This window comes from Labrus bergylta, chromosome 6 (assembly GCF_963930695.1).
Source record: "Labrus bergylta chromosome 6, fLabBer1.1, whole genome shotgun sequence".
In the NCBI taxonomy this organism is placed as follows: Eukaryota; Metazoa; Chordata; class Actinopteri; order Labriformes; family Labridae; genus Labrus; species Labrus bergylta.
In genome coordinates, this window is record NC_089200.1 from 9,133,982 (window position 1) to 9,150,656 (window position 16,675).

The window sequence follows — 16,675 nt, forward strand, 5'->3', positions numbered from 1 at the left end:
CACACACACACACACACACACACACACACACACACACACACACACACACACACACACACACACACACACACATAAAGCACATATATTTTTATTAACATTTAGGCTACAAGTGCAGTTAATGTGAATGAAAATATGATCTCTGCTTTAACACAAATTAAATCTGCATATGCCATCTTTTTTAGAAGTATTTTGGGGCTTTTTACATCTTTATTGAAGAGTCAGGACAATGGATAGAGTCAGAAACCAAAGAGAGAGAGAGTGTGGGTTTGGGGGGAGGACATGGAAAGGAGCCACAGGTCAGAGTCGAACCTGGCCCGCCCGCTCTCGAGGACCTTTAGGACCTTTAAACCTCATTTTGAAACAAGCAGTGTATAGTTAGGGATCACTAGTTTCTATTTATGCATGAATCTGAAAATTGATTTAATTTCTGTGACAGGTACTGTCAGGCAGTTGTGTCGAACTTTAGACTTCAATATAGTCACAATTTTGAAGTCTAACATTTACATTTTTTTACTTTTGGACAACTTTTTTTGACCCCTGGATTTTGCCTGGCTCACACTAAGAGAGAAAAATGAGATCTGTACGGCAGATATCCAGATTGGAGATCTATAAGTAAGGAATAACAGAATGTAACAGCACTTCTCAGTTTGCAAAAGAACATTAAAAAGCGTGTTTAACAGCTACATACATGGTTAGAATATGTTAAAATGAATGTATTCATACAGGACAAAAGAGAAGCTATACATCATCATGTGTATTGGTCAGTGTTTGCATGTGCCGTGACTTTCACTGTGCGTCTGATCCATGTGAACGCAGCATCACTCTAGAATAGATAAGTGAGCTTTCGCAGGTGTTGCACAGCGATCCCTCCCCACCACCCACCCCCGCACGCACTCTGACACGTGAGGAGAACCTGGGAAGGGTTGCAAAAGGTCCATGCAGAGATCAGGACCAGCTGTCCTGTTTCGGTTTTATCCCACATGTATTGTTTGAACTTTTTGTCTTCGATCATTTACGACTCAACACATGACAAAGCTTATGCTTAACGCTGTAGAAGGTTGCCCTACCAGAAAAAACACAGGGGATCTGGAAATCAAAACCTTTTCTTATTTTTTAAAACAGAACTTTGTCTTTAATATGATTCTAAATATTTGGCAGTAGGAGCTTTTAATAAATAGTTTGAGCCAAAATTGAAAGAAACGTGCCTGAAATAATATCCCAAACAGCAAACACTGAGGTTTGATTTGACTGAGTCTCACTGATGTCGTCATTCATATTGTGTCAGATTGTGAAAGATGATATTAACAGGGGATGATTGTACAGTCAGTGTTTTTCTGCATTGTTTCATTTTGTGTGCTCCTGCTGCAAAAAAAAAATCCCTTTGTTGGAAATGAAAGAGAACCTGAAACAGATAGTATTTCTTGGCAGCTTGTAGGAGGAACAACTCATTCAGTGTATTAACTTTAAGTTCCTGCACTCCCATGAAAAATCCCCGTCTGACTCCAGCACATGGCGGCCTGACATGTGCTGCTGTTTACCAAAGGTGATACTGTGATTTTGAGCAGAACAATTACCTTCCTCACTTTCCAAACATGCCCTGTTGGTCTGGATATCTCTAAACACAATCTCACAGCTTCCTTGTATTTCTAAAGACTACTAGATTTACAGTAGAGACCAGATGGTAACCTGCAGAAATGCAACGTTTTAATGTCACCATGTACTCTTTTAACTCAACTCGGCTTTATTTATTTAGGACCTTTCATACATAAAAAGGCTTCACAAATGAACGGACAGATCAGACTTCACTTCTAACTGGTTTAGTTAGAACGTCTCATTTCAAGGGCTGCAGGGCGGTGCAGTGGTTAGCGCTGATGTCTCTGGTTTGCATGCATGGGTACTCCGGCTTCCTCCAACAGTCCAAAGACATGCTTGTCAGTTTAATTGGTGACTCCAAGCAATGTGACTGGCTGTTTGTCTCTGTATCTCGCCCTGTAATACATGGTGCATTCATGTGGTGTCGGACACAATCGGAAAAAATGAGTTTCCAAGCTGTAAAATGTACATAAACACCTGCTCAAGTCGGAGCAACAACTCGGGAAAAGAAGTCAGAAGAATGACCTCCCAACAGCGAAAACTGGGAACATACGAGGAGCACATGAATGCAGCACAACTCGCGATCAGTCCAGGGTGTACCATGAAAGCTGAAATCGGCTCCTGCGACCCCAAACGGGATGACCTTTACAGATCATGGATGGATGGATGTCATTTCAAGACACTTACTGTAAGTAAATTTGGCTTGCTGCATTGGGAGATATTACAAGTAATTGAGGCCTGATTCTTTGCTTGTTATATTTTAAAATAAGGACAATAAGGTGTTTATCTGGACTTGTCAGGTGAACTTGGTGTATCATGGTGTGTAATGAGGTATTTTTTACTTGGACTTCTTGCAGTGTTGGCTTTCATTTAAGTGTTTCGATACTTTATAAAGAATTGAAAAGTCCATTTTGAGGGCTTCAGGGTTTAAGTATTTTCACGTCCTTATTATTTTTTGGGGTTGGTTGCATGCAGCAGTCAAAGTAGTTCATAACTGTATGGCTGTTTTCTAAAATCTCTGTTACACACACACACAAACTGAGGGGTCCTCCAATGACGTTCTCGATGTTCTGCACATCTTTCTTTAAACATACTTCTTGAGGCTGATTTTGGTGCTGAGCTCAAAACAAACTGGCCTTCAGACGGGTTAACAGTGCTGCCGAGTTTTCACTTCCAAACACAAAAAGGGACAAACGCTGCGAACTTGCGGGGGTGCTGGGAATCACCTCCTGCGTAAGGCCCTCTCTGCACAGACCTCGTGCCTCAGTGGAAACTTGGCTCTGCTCTTCTTCCACTTCTAAACCGACGGCTGCTTACACACAGTCTGCACATCATAATAAACACATGAGGTGGACGCGCCGCCTCCACCCCCCCCCCCCGCCCCCCCCCACCAGCTCTGCTCCACACTGTCATAATCACAACACAGAAGGTGACGCAGATACATTAAAGCACAGACTATTCTTGTGATTATTATGTGCATACACATTGTGTGTGTTCCTCAGCAGAAATGCCCTTTTTTTTCTGGGATGTGATGTCAGAGTCAAACATTGTTACTGGAATAAGGCCCTCTGCTTGTGATTAAATGTCACCCAGACCGGGGCTGATGGGAAATTACCTTCAGAACAGTTTGAACATAGGGGTGTCCAAACAGAGTATGCACCCATCATGTACTTCAAAGTTCTCTCATTTCACCTTTTGTTCCCGACTTCATATACCTACTGGAACTGCTGCTGCATTTAAACACCCGAACAAAGACTGTATTCACCGATTTTGAAACACGAAAATGATTTCAGATCCGTATGTACTTTTCCACTAAAGTGTCAGCGAGCAAACTGTGCGGATAATATCATGACAAACATTTTCACAAGCACTGCTTTGTATGCAAACAGTGAGTGAATGGAAACCCTGGCGAGGGTTACTCATCTGACTGTGCACAGAAAGTAGACGTGCAAGTTTGGCCGTCCAACAATTGTGCATTTGATCACTTTCGACATCCTGCTGTATCTGTAAACAACGGAAAGAAGGAAGAGTGACTGTGCATCGTGCAGCAGACGGGGATGTGCGGGTCTGTAAATGACACGCAGCACATCACCACGATCCCCTGAAAAAAGCTGAGAAGAAGATTTCAGATCGAAATAAATCTATTTGTTTCATCTGTATCATCATTTAGATTTGGGTTCATTGATCGCCCCCACAGAAAATTAAAAATAGTTTTCACATCTGCAATGACATGAGAGGCAGGTATTAATTGTGTACAGGATTAACATGTATTTGTACCTGTGCACATGGGAAACATCTAAACTTGTTTGTTTATTTATAATGTCCAAAATCCTGTGGCATTTGGGAGATCCAAAAATGAAAGTCTTGCCACTTCCCCTCCTGATTGGGCCTAATCGATCACAAGGTACATTTCTTGAAGGAAGCACTCGTTTCCTTTGACTAGTAGAACCCAGCAGCTAGTAGCGTCCCTTAGGCTTGACAAACAACACAGGAGCTTGACAACAGCGCTCTGGGAATTTGACCCAGAGAACATTCCTAAAATACACAAGTCAGTTTAAGCAAAAACTAAATGGGGCAGAGTCTCGAATCTATCCACAGCAGGGGTGGAGCAGCGATTTTAAAAGTGCGGGTGTTCTGATGCTAGTATATCACCACCCTCTAGCAAATCAACACATTCTGTTTCATTTAATGTCCAATAACTAAGTTTAGCTGACACATCATACAACAAGACAAAGTTACAAAAGATAATTAGACACTAACTTTATGAACATCCATTGCGAGAAACCCAGTTAGCCCAAAAAACGAGATTCAAAACGGCTCTTTGTGATGCTTTTATTTTGCTTTTCTTATTGCCTTAGGCCTCAGTCTCTTTATTTCCGGTCTTCAAATATAATGTGCTTTTATTTTGAAAAACTGCAAAGGGGACCTCCGCTACATCGTAAAGTTACGGGAGTAAATAAATACAGCTAAAATAACATCCAAGAGGAGAAAATGTTACACTTACGTTGTTTTGTGAGATGGATTTATCTTAAAAACATCTGTTTGGGTGATTAACTCTCTTTCAGAAGGATGCTACATGTTGTGGATGAATACATTTGTTAGCTCTGAGCTCTGACTCAGCCCGTGATGAGTGACAGGAGGATTAAATGCACGTAACTTTACCGTGCTTCAACTGTAACCAAACAGCTATGATTGGCTTAATTGTCACTTAATAAATCTTACTTGACCAATAAGTTTTTCATCAATGACTCCACTGGTAAAAAGTGTGGGGGATGAAATTACGTTTCAGTGAAAGTGTGGGTGTCGCAACACCCACAACACCCACGGGTGAGACGCGCCTGATCCACACACAGCTACCTTTAAGGGGACACGCACTGGGGACAGCTTGTGCTTGATTATTTCCTGATCGGCATGAATCAAGGTGGCAAAGAGAGAAGACACCTGAATCAAACATGAACAACTATTAAAAGGCGCTGTGGTCCTTGTTGTCTATGCTTTCTGCTCTTGAACAGCTAACTTCTGCTCAAGCTCTTATTTGAATGTATTAATGCATGCTAAAGGCCACCAGCTGCGGGTTAGGGTTAGGGTTAGCAAACAGGTGTTCAACCTTGATAACCTCTCTCTGACCGTACTGATACCCTCATGCCGACCCTCTTGGCCCCTCTAACCCTCCTCCAGTAGAGACTGAGGCTTCTGCTCTTGTTGACTTTAATAAGATTGTCTGTCCGTGCGTGTGTTTGTTGACGGGGGATCAGTTCCCCTGGCAGCAACGGATTTTTTGAACTCCCTGAAAGCCTTTTTCTGCCGAATCCAACTGTATCTCACTGTCTTTGCTATACATGGTCAGATCTTGACTGAAGCGAGGCGCACCGACTGACCGACTGTACATGTCCAGTTGGAAAAACATGAGTAGCGGTTAGAACAAGTCGACCCACACGTCTAGAAAATAAGTCGCTTTTCAATCAAATGCAGCCGACATTAACGCTTCGACACGTTTTTTAACCTCAAGTCCACCTCTCTCTCTTCCGATCTATCAACGAGAAGCACGCTGATCGGATTGAAGATTTCATTAACTTGTGCTCATATGAGAGGAATGTAAAGCATTGCATTCAGGAGCGCCCACATTTCCTTTTTTAAACATACTGAACTACAGAGATAAGAGGACATTGCATCATCATTTTTTTTGTACCAACCCCTCATTCATCTATGTGCCATGATGACAACACGATGCTTCACACATCCACACCTTGCATGAGTAATTCTACAAATATGAGCACTGCAGGAAGTGCTGAGCAAGTCCCAATAAACCAACTGTGCATCATGTTTAAAATGTACTTTGATTTTAAACTGGGAGATAAAGGTGCGAGGCGGGAGAGTTGATGCCTAAGATGCTTTCTGAATGTGTGGATACAATCACACAGAGAGAGAGAGAGAGAGAGAGCGAGAGAGAGAGCGAGAGAGAGAGAGAGAGAGGGAGGAAAGATACAAGAAGGAAGTGAAAAGTTCCATCGCTCCCTGACCGATCTTAATTTTAGGAATAAGAGTCTGCTCTTTACGTCAGATCTTGACCTTACCAATGGAAGCCCACAGGATACTGGAGAGGCTGGGTGGGTGGGTGGGGGTTGGGGTGTTTATGCAGTGACAGCCTATCGTTGCCTCAGGCCCATGAGAGTCATAGAAGTCGGTGTTTACACAGCACGAGCCAATCACCTCACAGACCTGTCATTCCTTGGCCCCGCCCCCCCCCCAGCCTGTTACGCGCGCAGGTTGTGGCAGGGGAGACGCTATAAAGTTGTCAGACGGGCCAAGAGGGAGGCAGAGAGGAGACAGAAAACATGAGAGACAGTCCTGCCGCTTTGATTACATCCCAAAACATGGCGTTCACTGACTGTATGAAACCGACCGACCAGTTCGCAGAGAAGAAGTGAGTGACTGTGCAGTTTAGTGAGAATGGCTCATATTATGGTGGAGCTTTAAAAAGATCATACAGTTACAGCTGCAATAAAGACTAATGTGTGATTTTCTCCCCCCCCCCACCCAATTTTAGGAGGAGAAACTGGAGGAACAGAATAGGATTTCTACTGAAGGCAAAGTCGTCCCAGTCCAAACAGAGTGTGATGAAAAACAGATCTTACAGGTAAGACCTTTTGATTATTGATTTTTGAAGATTTTGAGCATTTTTCCCTCCACATTTTTGGTTTCTTTCATACCCATCTTACTATGTCTTCTATATATTGTGGATATTTTTGCATGTTTGCGGTGTATTACAGCAAGATGAATACTGATTTACAAAGATTTGTGTGGCCTAAATGACTCTCAGTGAAACCCATCACTGTGTAGCGAAGTGATTGTAACTTAAAAAACTGCAAGTAATTCAATGGAAAAACATGCTAAGAGTCCAGAATTACCAGTGTGTCTTTGTTGTGAGGACTTTGCTGTGTGTTTTCATACATGCATTTCAAACTGGTAGTTAGCTCCACTCTACAGTACTTATCTCTAACAGGATGTTTCTCTTCCTTCAGGCCGACTGCTGATGACGTCAGCCAATGGGCGCAGTCACTTGACACATTACTCAGTCATAAATGTAAGTTCCAATTACTATGTGGTCCAACACGATTACATAAAAGAGCCTCAGAGGTCACACGGGGACTGAGTGCTGACTTGATAGCAGTTTTTATTAGCCTCAGTAAAACACAAGGCTGTCATGGCTCTGCACACACGTAGCTTGAAAACAGTCAGCCGCTTTGTCTTCCTAACATCTTCTCCTCTTTTATTCTCCTCCCCCAAAAAGATGGGAAAGCTGCTTTTTGTATCTTCCTGAAGACGGAGTTCTGCGAGGAGAACATTGAGTTCTGGACGGCATGCGAGGACTACAAGACCCAAACGTCGCACAAAGAGCTCGTGTCCAAGGCCAACAGCATTTACGAGCAGTTCATTAAAAATGAAGCTCCAAAAGAGGTAACAGCCGACTGAATCTGTCAAATATCTGCTGCTAATGCTAGAAAAGGGAGGCTATTTAAATAGTTTCCTTGGTCTCATTCTAAGCAGAATTAATGGACCTCCAACTTTTATTAACACTCAAAATATCCCGTGTTAAAAATGGATGCCAAAAGCTCATACAAGCTTGTGTTTTGGTTTCAGATAAACCTGGATTACCACACCAAAAATGCTATCGTCCAGAGTCTCGTCGAGCCCTCTGTGACGAGCTTCCTGGCAGCTCAGAGGAAAGTCTACAGTCTGATGGAGAACAACTCCTACCCCAGGTTCATCCTCTCCGACCTCTACAGAGAACTACATGAAGCTGCCAGGAGAGAGGGAAAAGTCATTAAGCCCCAGTCAACCTAGACAGCCGATCCTGAAGTCATTTGTTTACCGCTGTGACTCTGAAAATAGACCACTGATGATGTTCATTCCAGGCACTGCCGCGGGATAATAGACCCAAAATGCAAATCATGAGCATAAACATTACCGGAGAGCGTGGGGAAAAAAAAAACACTGAAGGTATCTTATTTATTTTTTATTCCGTCCTGCTGAGAGCTTTCAACAAAGGAGTCAGGATGATTAGGCCCGATGCTTTATGCTGCTGCATGCGGCACTGTGTGCATCTCAAGGGATTAAGGTTACGTCTTCTTCACCGGGGGCCATTACCTGCACTTTCTTTACTATCAGAATTTGGTATTTTTGAGCAATGATGCAATTGAAGAAAATGTTGTAGTGCACTGCATTCAAGCCACTTATCCTTGTTTTGCTGACACACACACTTAAAAGTATCTAAATGCTGATATCCAATACACACCGATAACTCATGCACTTCCTATGTTACCCTGGTATGTTGATCTGATGGATTTGCATGTTTACACATGAAGTGCAATTTTTTATTTATATAAATATATTCACTTTTTTCTACCAAAGACTGTAAGTGGCTGCGAGATGACTGTGAGAATGTGATGTCTTGTAAATATTGTGATTTTACACGTGTTGAATGTAAATTAAAAGTTTGGGGGCAGCTGGACTGCTCGTGAAATAAAACCGAAATGTCTCTGACAGGTTTGTTTTTTAATTCAGTCTCAAACTTTGGACTTCTAGAAACATAGATGTTAAAGAAAATAATCTCAGCCCTAAGTGCTATATAGATTTATTTTTAGCTGTTTTCACACAAGCACCCCTGAAAATGTCTGGAAAAGTTCAGCACAGCGATCCTCTGAAATCTCCCCTGGGGTGCTCTTTGACACATGGCCCTTACAACTTCTAGTTTGGGACAGATGGGAGGGGGAGGTGGGTCCCAGGAGGCAGGACATGATGGTTGTAATGTCTGCAACATATCCAAGGTGGCAGGTGAAGTAAAATCTGTCATTTTCATTACAGTTTTTGTTTGCCTTTATCTCAATGCTACATGTTTCAGACATACAGTATCGTCAAATGAGCGAAAAAGAAAAACCTGGCAAACTGAAAAAGTATGGAGCTGCCTTATGAGATGTTTGACCATCACACCTGCACTGGTCAGGGGATTCAACATCGATTCCAATTAAGGTTGAAAAATGTGGCTGTTTGCTAGAGTTGGGAAAAAAAATCGATTCATGTAAAAATCTAGATTCTTACCTTCTGAGATTTTGAATAGATTCTTAACTTCTTAGAATCATTTTTTGGCTCTAATCAGTCACTCCCTGCTAAGTGCTAAGGCTAGCTCTTTAACTCAGTAGAATGCTAAATAGAGCAGCAAGAAATTCAGCCGGTCTCACAGATGACAGGAGAAGATCCTGAAGAATGAACTAATTCAAAAATAGACTTTGAATCATGAATCCAAAAATCGTTTCAAATCGGAAAGAGATTCTGAATCGAATCATGACCCCAAGAATAAAAATCAAAGACACCCAAAGATTCCCAGCCCTACTGTTTGCATTCACAGATGCAGTTGATTTGCAGCATTACAGTCCATTTACTTCCATCTGGTCTAATCTAAATTTACTCTTTCACTTGAGATGAGAGACTCTCCCACATATGCTCTCCACATGGACGTTGTTCATGTACACAAACAGCATCCATTGAGATATGACCTCTGTCACTTCTGACCTAAAAAGGAAACCCTTTTCTTAGTTTTAATGCCAATTAAAGGGATTACGACAAAGCAGTTTGCAGCTGTGGATTAAAAGAGCCTTTGTTCATCAGCACTGTTTTGCAGTGAGTAGCACGTGCGATGGTGAAAAAGTATGAGGACACGATTTTTTGTAAGATAATACTGCACATGCAGGTACACAGAAAGATTATCAACGAGGTCATAAACCACTTTGTCTACAGGAGCCACCACACAACACAAATTAAGAGAAGTCAAATTTATTTTACAAAGCATTTTTTATACAAAATGAGCTTCACATTAAATGAGTGAGAAGCTCGAGTCCCACTGGCTGTGTTGTTGTCAAAGCTGTGTTTACATGGACTGGACGGCCTTGTGTATAAAAGCTGTTTTAGTCAAGGACTAGAGAAAAGAAGAATAATATACTCACTGCTTATTAAGGGTTTTTTGGATTAAGGCATTCCTGTGTAAATTAACATGCAATATGAAGCTACAAGCTAACTATGTGCTAACATTAGCCCGCTAACACAACAATGCAGCCACAGGCAATTACAGCTTGAGCCAATGTCAATTTTGGCCGCCACAAGCGCTAAACTCCTTTGCGTGAACGCGAGTCGAGAGGGATTGGAGGTGTTCTGCTGGATCAAAATGTCACACATTCTTCCTTTAAGTGAAACATTTTTAAAAAATGACACGTCAAAGTGCAATGTCCTGAATCTGGCAAAAATAACATGACGTGCTCTCAAGCGCATTAGTTTAACAAGCAGGGGTGAATCCAGACATCTTTGACTGGAGCTGCCAGGCCCCCCCCCAATGCAGGGGTGGCATTATGTTTGCGTGTAAGATTGTAATTTGATTATTTTTCCCTGTCTCCAGGATTATGTGGTGATATGGATAAGATTATCATATCCACCTCTGACGTGAAAGCATTACAAGTACGTTATGGTAATTAGACAAGTTTTGAAGTAGGCTAAAATTACAACAACAAAACATTTTGAAATAACATATTTGTTTTGTTGAAGTTAGGCAAAAAATGTGTTGACGAAGTGATCCTCCCTCTGTGCTGCATTAGGAGGTACCAACAGAGGTGTTACAGGGGTGAGACGTATCGGTGGAGCCAGCTGGGGACAACAGCGTTCTGTGTGTGCATGTCTGACTGTGTGAGTGTATGTACAATTCTACAATTCACTTAGGAATTTCTGCAACACCATAACACAGTGCAAATTCACAGACAGGGACACCATTATTACGCTGTTGCAAAATCAATACGCATGTCACAATGGCGTGACATGTAACGACGACAGAGCTTCACTACCACACTGTTGCAGAACAGCATTATGAAAAGGCTTTAGCGGCACATTTAGCCTTGACACATCCACACGCAGTATGTGAATGAAATATATTAAGAAACCTTGCCTGGATTTTTCTGCTGCCAAACAAAAACATAATTCTTCACTTTGGAACATTTCATTCCCCTTTGTGCAGCTGATGAGGGGGGGGGGGGGGGGCACGTCATCGAGCTGAGTTCCCGCACTGTAACAATGTTTAAAGTTGTAAGTGCAGGCAGAAACAGGACATCCTGACGGACAGCGGAGAGTCCTCGTCTGCCTGCTGTGTGTCCACTCTCTGATAGCGGTGCCGTTTCCAGCCATGAACTCATAGAAGAGGCTGACAGTGTCCAGACCCCCCCTACGTGGCTCCTGACAGGCTGACAGCTCCAGCTCCCTCCTCAGACCTGCTGGCCTGCTGTCTGAGTGTAATGAGATCATCTTTTACACCAGCAGCCTTTACAGAACCATATGCTCTCTGCTTTCCCACAGGTTAGGGGAGCACATCCCTGACTTGAGTGTTTAATGGTTTCGAGCTCCACACTGACAGGGAGTGTTTGTAAAACTGTACTAAAAAGATGTCCTCCCTCTTCAGTATTAGGACTATTTTAATCCAGTTTCACCAGATGGATGTCATTTGGGTCAGGTCCAGTTTTCTTCTGAAATACTCAAACAAGTTTCTACATGACCTACAACAGGAAGCATAAGCTAGCACATTTTCTTAGTTGTTTTTAATTATGTTACTATGCTGGTTGAATTCTGGCGAAACTGCATGCGGAAAGAACTCTTGTTTACTTTTTCTCCAGCATAGTTTCACAGGGAGTATGAAGAATGAAGTACGACTGGTTCATCGTAGGGATACTGCACATGCATGTAGACGACAGAATTAGCAGAGATAAGAAGTACCACTCTGACCACAGGGGCCGCCAGACTCAACACATATCCTTTTACTATGGGCTGAACCGACGTATTGTACGGACGTAAGGGATTCATGATCCCAAGAAGATTGAGATTAATGACCTTGGAGAGCCCCATGATTTTTGCTCTAGCCCTATGAATAATCCTACATTTTTTTTTCCTGTGCTGTCGTTTGTTTCTAAAGGAGGCCGACTCACTCCCTGTAAATCAAATCTAACTACGGGTACAAATAAGGTTGCCTTAGCTTACCTTACGTCTGTGGTCTCAAATTAAATTTCTTGAGAGATATAAGGATTTATTTTTGATTTGTATTTCGCTACAGACGTCCGTATTTCCCTCAGGGTGAAGAACAGAAACTATGGTGACCTCCTAACCTTTTAAAAAGTGCCAATCATCACATCTAAAGTTAATGTTTTATTTTAGAGGACATACAGAGGATGGAAATGTCATCTTCTCAGTCCTTAGCATGCTATGTGCTAAATGTTAGCATGCTAGCCTGCTAAATGTTAGCCGTTGTCTTATAGGAAATATGGATACGTCTAGAGCAGTGGTTCTCAAACTATGGTACGCGTACCACCGGTGATAGCTCCCTGTGGTGGTACGCGAAGGAATCTCCACAATATAAAAAAAAAAAAAAACATTCAGCATAAAACACCATTTTTTTTTTTTTTTTGTCGTACTCTTATCTTATCTGGCTTGTATCTATTGGGTTGTATTTATATCAAATGTGTTTTGCCCTCTAAATAAATCTAGTTTTTGCAACAAACAACTATAATCTTCTCAATTTATGCTCGTGCGCGCACAGACACAAACACCAGGAGTGCGCCTCGCGTTTTGAAAAGTTCCACTCGATAGTCCGTTATTTATAGGAGTTCAGTCCTGAATCAACAGGAAGCAGCTGTAGGCCTACATTAACAGATATTCTGTTATTTATTGGAGTTCAGCACAGACAAGCAGCTGTACATTAACATTTTTAAAACGGCGCCAGGAGATGCTTCTGTTGTGATGCATTTACAAGAGTGTACGGACAGTCGCTCACCCTCTCTCTCTCTCTCTCTCTTGCTCTGAAGCTGAGTCTCTATTTTTCTGTGTCTTAACTATGCGCAGGAGTCGAGAGGTATTATTTTATTTTTTTTTAAAGGTAGTTTTGCTATGTTGAATGTTTTTTGATTTGGGCAAATGTCAGTGTTGTGTGGAGTTTAAGTGCCAGTTCTAGTGCTAGCCCTTAGTAGTCCTATAGTGTGGCTGCCAACAGTCAATAATAAATAATATTATTTTTATGAATATATTTGCCTCCTGTGTAAAATGTGTATTTTAACGTCTACGGAGGTGGTACGCAGTCTAGAAGGTTTGAGAACCACTGGTCTAGAGAATCAGATCCAAACATTGTCCTTGAGTTTTCTTCTTCACATTTAGTCCACAGCGGGAGATGGTGCATGTCAGACTAACTACAGCAGAGACACATTTTATTTAGGCTACATGAGGTGCCTTGTTACAGCAGAAAGAGGAGGGCTCTTCACATCTGAAAAGTCTACAGTGGGAAGCAGTAAGCTGGCAGAAAGGTGCACAAAACAGAACCACTCTGTGAAACATAATCCGTCATGTTCATGTCTACTAAAGACTTGAATTTTCTATATTACACAAACAATGACCTGCTCCAGCTCAGATGGACATTACACAGACTTTACAGCCGAGGGCTCCTGAGCTAAAGTCTGTTTTATGTCAGGTTCAACTAATGTGGAAACTTTCTCACACACAGCTCCTCTAGGTGAAGTCAAGGTAAGTTATTATAGCAGCTAATGTATCAGCAGGCAAAGCAGTAGGGGTGTGTGCCTTTAAATATATCACGTTTCGATTCTCAGGGTCACAATTAGATTCAAACACAATCACAATTCATTGCCTATTTGTTACACGGGTTGTAATTTTAGGATCTACTCCACTTTGCCGTGCTCAATATGGCTGCTGGTGTAAATGAACTAAGGATGTAAGAAAGAACGAAAAAACAGAATCTTAGAATTTAAATACGATTCCGACATGAATCTTTTTTTCCATACAGAGCTGGATATTCTTATCTTCTCAGCAAGTTGACATTAGCATTTAGCATTTAGCATTTGCCACCTCACAGGACTGCCAGCATAGATTTTCTGTGGATTGGGTTAAAAGCAAGCGGCAACCTCTGGTGCTGAAAAATGATGCTAATGCAGAAGTGCAAAATCCTGCAGTTTGTGTAGGGTTCGCTTGAGGCTGTCTCCAGGAGCCCCAGAAGTCACATACACGCTTATTCAAAAAAGCCTTTTTTTAGAGCAGAAATAAACATGTTTACAGCCTGGGACAAAAAAACGACATAAGTCTGATTAGCTCATTGTATTTTTTGATAACCTATCCGTTTAGATTTTATGAAGGATAAGAGTTATTCACAATAAGGTGTGTATCTGACATGATTGACAGGTGGGCGTGGTGTAAGGGTTTGTCAGGAGGCTTTAAAGCACCGCCTCGGCGCCAGCTCTCAGCCTGTCGTTAGAATGGCTGAAAGTCAAATTTCCAGCATGGCGCCATCGATGGGACTCCAAAGCCCCCTGCAGCTACACGAGGGTGACGTCCCTCAGGCTTCTTGGTCCATTTGTATTTACAATATATGGCTGAAAGGTGTTTTCATTTTTCTGTCTGAAAGTCTTTTGCATAAATATTGCGAGCCTGCCAGTCAGCAGAGGATATATTTGACTAGAACACTGCCTCTGAAGTTGTCTACCACTTCCAACTCTGAGAATAAAAACGTATTATTCATTATTACCAAAAACAAAACAAAAAAACAGTTTCGCTGATGCTTTTCTGTTTTATATCATTGTATAAAAAACTCTTCAGGATTTGGATTTTTTTTTGCAAACAAAAACAATCAAAGTTGCAAGCCCTCGTGGTTTATTTCCCTGACTCTTTAATAGCCTGAACATTTATTTACAAAAGTTACATAATCAACATAGAAGTATTACTCTCGGCCTCTCTGCTGCGGTTACTTCACCCTTGTCTGGGTTTTAAGGGACTGCTGCTTTTTATGGGCCTCTGAAGCCCTTTGAGGGACTGCATGTGATAATGAGCTGTACAAATAAACTCGCCTTGACCTTCAAAGCGGGCCTACACAGCACACATTCCGTTACGCAGCAGTCTTTGGCTATTTTTAAGACTTCAATCTGTTTGCAAGGATCTGCATCACAGTCAACCCAACCACATCGCATTCAACACAGTATGACCTCAGCCAGAAATAAAACGGATAAAAGAGCAAGGAAAAGATAATGATGTGCTTGAGAACAAAGCATGCACGGTGTGATAGTTGAGGTATTCATGAGCATCCTGCAGGACCGGATCGCTGTCGCAGTGAGTACTTCTTGTTTGCTAATTCACTTGGCCTCACCTCAGATATGACAATAAAACAAGACACACTGTTCTCTGTCTCTCTCTCTGTCAGAGCTGGTCATAAAAAAAACCTGCGTTGCCACGACAGATCTTGGCAACAGACCGCCCGGGATCAGATCCAACAAGTGCTTAAGGTGTGTGTATGTAAACACAGGAGCCAAAAATAGACGCGGGGCCACGTGTTGCTTCGGTCGGCAGAGCGCAGAAACGTCAGACTACGCAGGAGTGCAGACGAACACTGTGTTCAAGCACGGCCAGGGGAGCCGGTTTGTAAAGTAGGGGACCCAGCAGCGTTCAAAACATCCGCATAACTGCTACGGGAAGTTTTCCCAGGACCAAGAAAACAGAAAGGAGACACTTACCTCGTACTGGTGGTTTCTTAATGGTGAACTTATAAGGACACCGTCTTCTAGTATTGTGTTTAATGGTTACATACAGTTAAAATAAAAGGCAGTTTAAGGGAATAAAGAGTAGCATACAGTTAGTTAATTTAACCTTTTTTAGTCAATCTTTGAATTTAATATCTATTATATCGTATTTTATTTTCATCTGACACATTTTCCTTTTCAACTTTTTTACAACTCAGGGAAACGTGTAAATAATGTTTTAATATTATTCAGAATTCTCCTCTCTTATAAAATGTGTGTGTGCATCAAGCGGCAACCTGAAGTGTTGAAAAATGAAGTCAACGCTGAAGTGCAACATCCTTCAGTTCGCCGAGTGTCCACTTTAGGCTGGCTGCAGGAACACCGAAAGTCACATACACACATCATTTAAAAAATATATTTTTTTTCACTGAGACTACGTCGTCTAATGTCTCGTTCAGCGTTAATGCTCAAATCACAAGGTGGACCCCATATTGTGAAACTCATCGTATCGTGAGTCGTGTTTCGTTTCATTGCTGCTTAATACATTCATGAATTCAGATTCTCATTGTAGCTTTCTGTTTTTATGTGTAATTAATTACTGACACTACAAACATTAGCGCCTATAATAGAAAAGTGTATTTTTTATTTCTATTGCACCATTACTTCTGAACTGATTAGAAAAAAATAATAATTCTCCTTTCCAAGGTTTAAAGTCCTGGTGCTTTGTCACAGCCCTCTGCGGTTCAGTCAGACGCACAGAGCGCCCTAACTGTAAGTTAAACCTTTCCACAGCTGTATTTCATGGTCGAGGAAACGGCCGTAACTGACGTAACATAAGACCTTTAACCAGCAGAGCGGGGGTTTCAATCCCATGTGGAACCAAACATAGACAATAAGTTATTGTTTTAACCTATACCAAGAGGGTTTTTTTTTTTCTTTTTTCCTTTGTGCCTTAACCTCACCAAGGAGACTGTTTGATGTTAACCACG

General features: G+C 41.8%; 1 protein-coding gene across 1 annotated transcript; it reads left to right on the forward strand.

The window, feature by feature from the left end:
- The first annotated feature begins 6,371 nt into the window (after positions 1-6,371).
- On the forward strand, positions 6,372-8,637 carry LOC109986574 (regulator of G-protein signaling 8). Its single transcript, XM_020637282.3, has 5 exons — positions 6,372-6,517; positions 6,641-6,730; positions 7,116-7,177; positions 7,385-7,551; positions 7,735-8,637. Exons 1-5 carry the CDS (start codon positions 6,429-6,431, stop codon positions 7,936-7,938), a joined length of 612 nt encoding a protein of 203 aa, XP_020492938.1. The 5' UTR covers positions 6,372-6,428; the 3' UTR covers positions 7,939-8,637.
- The last annotated feature ends 8,038 nt before the right edge of the window (positions 8,638-16,675 follow it).

Bases quoted from the DNA above. Each gene is read 5' to 3' on its own strand.
- LOC109986574 (XM_020637282.3), top strand. From the start codon at position 6,429: ATGAGAGACAGTCCTGCCGCTTTGATTACATCCCAAAACATGGCGTTC. The intron at 6,518-6,640 runs GTGAGTGACTGT...ACCCAATTTTAG, and splicing joins GACCAGTTCGCAGAGAAGAA to GAGGAGAAACTGGAGGAACA. The intron at 6,731-7,115 runs GTAAGACCTTTT...CTCTTCCTTCAG, and splicing joins ATGAAAAACAGATCTTACAG to GCCGACTGCTGATGACGTCA.